Below are 1,961 nucleotides of genomic sequence, written 5' to 3'. Positions count from 1 at the left end.
TCCCCACGTCGGGTTGCGCAGACAATCGAAAAGGCCAGGGTTACTGACCTTTCTCTCCAGGCTGGCAGTCAAGGAAAAGACATTGAGAAGGGATTTCTCTGTGCCGGGCACGGTGCTGCCTGCTCCACGGGTGCTGTCTCTTTCAGTCCTCTCAACATTCCATCCTAATTCCACGAACTCCCCCGCTGTGCCCCTCCCCTTCCCCCACCCCCGCCCGCAGCCCCTTCTTGAAGTTTATTCTGAGCACTGCAGCCCCTCACTATCCCTGCCTCCTGTGAGCACCCATAAGCCTGCATTTGTCAGGGAGCAGACGTTCCAGTCAGCTGGCGTTTACCGTGCTTTTTTTGTCCTTCTCTCCGTGCAGACTGTAAACTCAAGGACAAGGACCATGACTCTTTTCTGCCAATCAAAGCACACAACTTTATTGATGATACACACAGATGCGGACTTGGGTGGAAGAGGTTAAGTCGGTACAATAGACAGAAGAGCAGTGCACCTTTTTGATGAATAGGTTCACTATCCATCAGGCGCCTGTAGAAGAAAGAGTAAACGAAAAGTAATTCAACCTAAGCTGCAACAAATGCATTTTCAGCTCAAGCTGCGATATGCGTCTGGTCTCTGCAAAGCGGTCCCGCTTGGACAGGGAGACCACCACAGGCAACAATAGCACTCGTGATGCTGTAATTTGATGTTCTTTGTCCACAGCAGGCAGCTGAAGTGATCCCCTCACCACATGAAGGAGGCTGCAAGGGAGGAATTTACAATGCCAACATTGCCTGCAGACTGCACAACCAAGAAGTTACTCAAAGCTCTGTGGGAGCCCCTTATTGCCTGGCCAATAAGAGTGTGGTCCTGGATTGAGCCCTGGAACTTTCACCCAATGAGGTGGTGATTGGCTGAGGCTGGATCTTCAGTAGCACCCTCTGCAGATTCTTTGACATCTGCAAACCAAGCGCGTTGTGGGTGGATTCCGTCCCACTGTGTTCTAGAGGGCCGTTTATGGGGCAGGGGTTTCCAGGAGAATCTCTCTGTTTCCATTTCTGATAAAGAGGGACATGAATGAGAAGAGCATCTGGGCACTGACTAACTCCCCCGCCAAGACTGGCTTTTCAGACAAACCCATCAGCGGTTTCAAAACCTGAACCTTAGCACATCCACTTCCCTCTGATATCAAAGGAAACTTCAAGTCTGAAACGGACTTGGCAAGCATGTTATTAATAACTGTCATGCTTATTAACAAATTTAATCCGGCCTGCTGCAGAAATGAGTTGCAGCAATGTGACACAGTCTCCCGACACACTTCATTGATGTACATCTTAATCTGGCCCTGACTTTCAATACTCGCATTTAAGTTATCCGGGGCACACAAAGCCTCTCTAACAGTGGGGTCTGGAGTGGGGCCCGTGTTTCTAGCCATTGAGAGGCTGGCCAAATGGCTATTGATATCCTGGCTAAATGGAAAGCCCGCATCCTTGGGCTTGGCAAACAACAGTTTTCCCTGAATGAAAAGACACTTGGAGAGGTCCAGAACACAACTGCCATTTTTAAAGTTTTGAGCATACCCAGAAATTTTTTTTATTTTTATTGGGGGAATAGGTGATTCATTTTTATTTCGATGGTTTGCTTTTGGAGAGGCTGCGAGTTCTTACTGCCCATGATTATTGTCAGACTGATCCCCAGGGCTTGACTTATCCTCAACTCTTGACTGCAGATCATGGGCCTTGCCTGTCTTCCCCACTGTCTGTAGCTCCCACGCTCTTTTTGTTTTTCTTGCTTGGTTGTGCCTTCTTCTGATAAGTGGATGAATACTGTGTCAACTTCTAGACCAGACTTCCATATTTTCTTTCACAAATTCGTCAGTCTGAGTATATCCCACATCTAATGCAAGTCACAGTTGGGCATCACTCTTTAAAAGGTGATCTAGTTGTGGCATTCTAGGAAGGAGATTGTTAGACATTCTT

General features: G+C 47.8%; 1 protein-coding gene across 1 annotated transcript; it reads right to left on the bottom strand.

Moving 5' to 3' along the window:
* Positions 1–395: 395 nt before the first annotated feature.
* On the bottom strand, positions 396–1,552 carry LOC129024506 (protein ARMCX6-like; the record flags this gene model as incomplete). Its single annotated transcript, XM_054471610.1, has 1 exon — positions 396–1,552. A coding segment is annotated over one exon (555 nt), but the record flags the coding sequence as incomplete, so codon positions are not given.
* Between the last annotated feature and the right edge of the window lie 409 nt (positions 1,553–1,961).

This window comes from Pongo pygmaeus, chromosome X, assembly GCF_028885625.2.
Source record: "Pongo pygmaeus isolate AG05252 chromosome X, NHGRI_mPonPyg2-v2.0_pri, whole genome shotgun sequence".
Taxonomy (NCBI): domain Eukaryota; kingdom Metazoa; phylum Chordata; class Mammalia; order Primates; family Hominidae; genus Pongo; species Pongo pygmaeus.
Note: the sequence above shows the minus strand (reverse complement) of the source record. Positions and strands in the feature narration are given on the sequence as shown.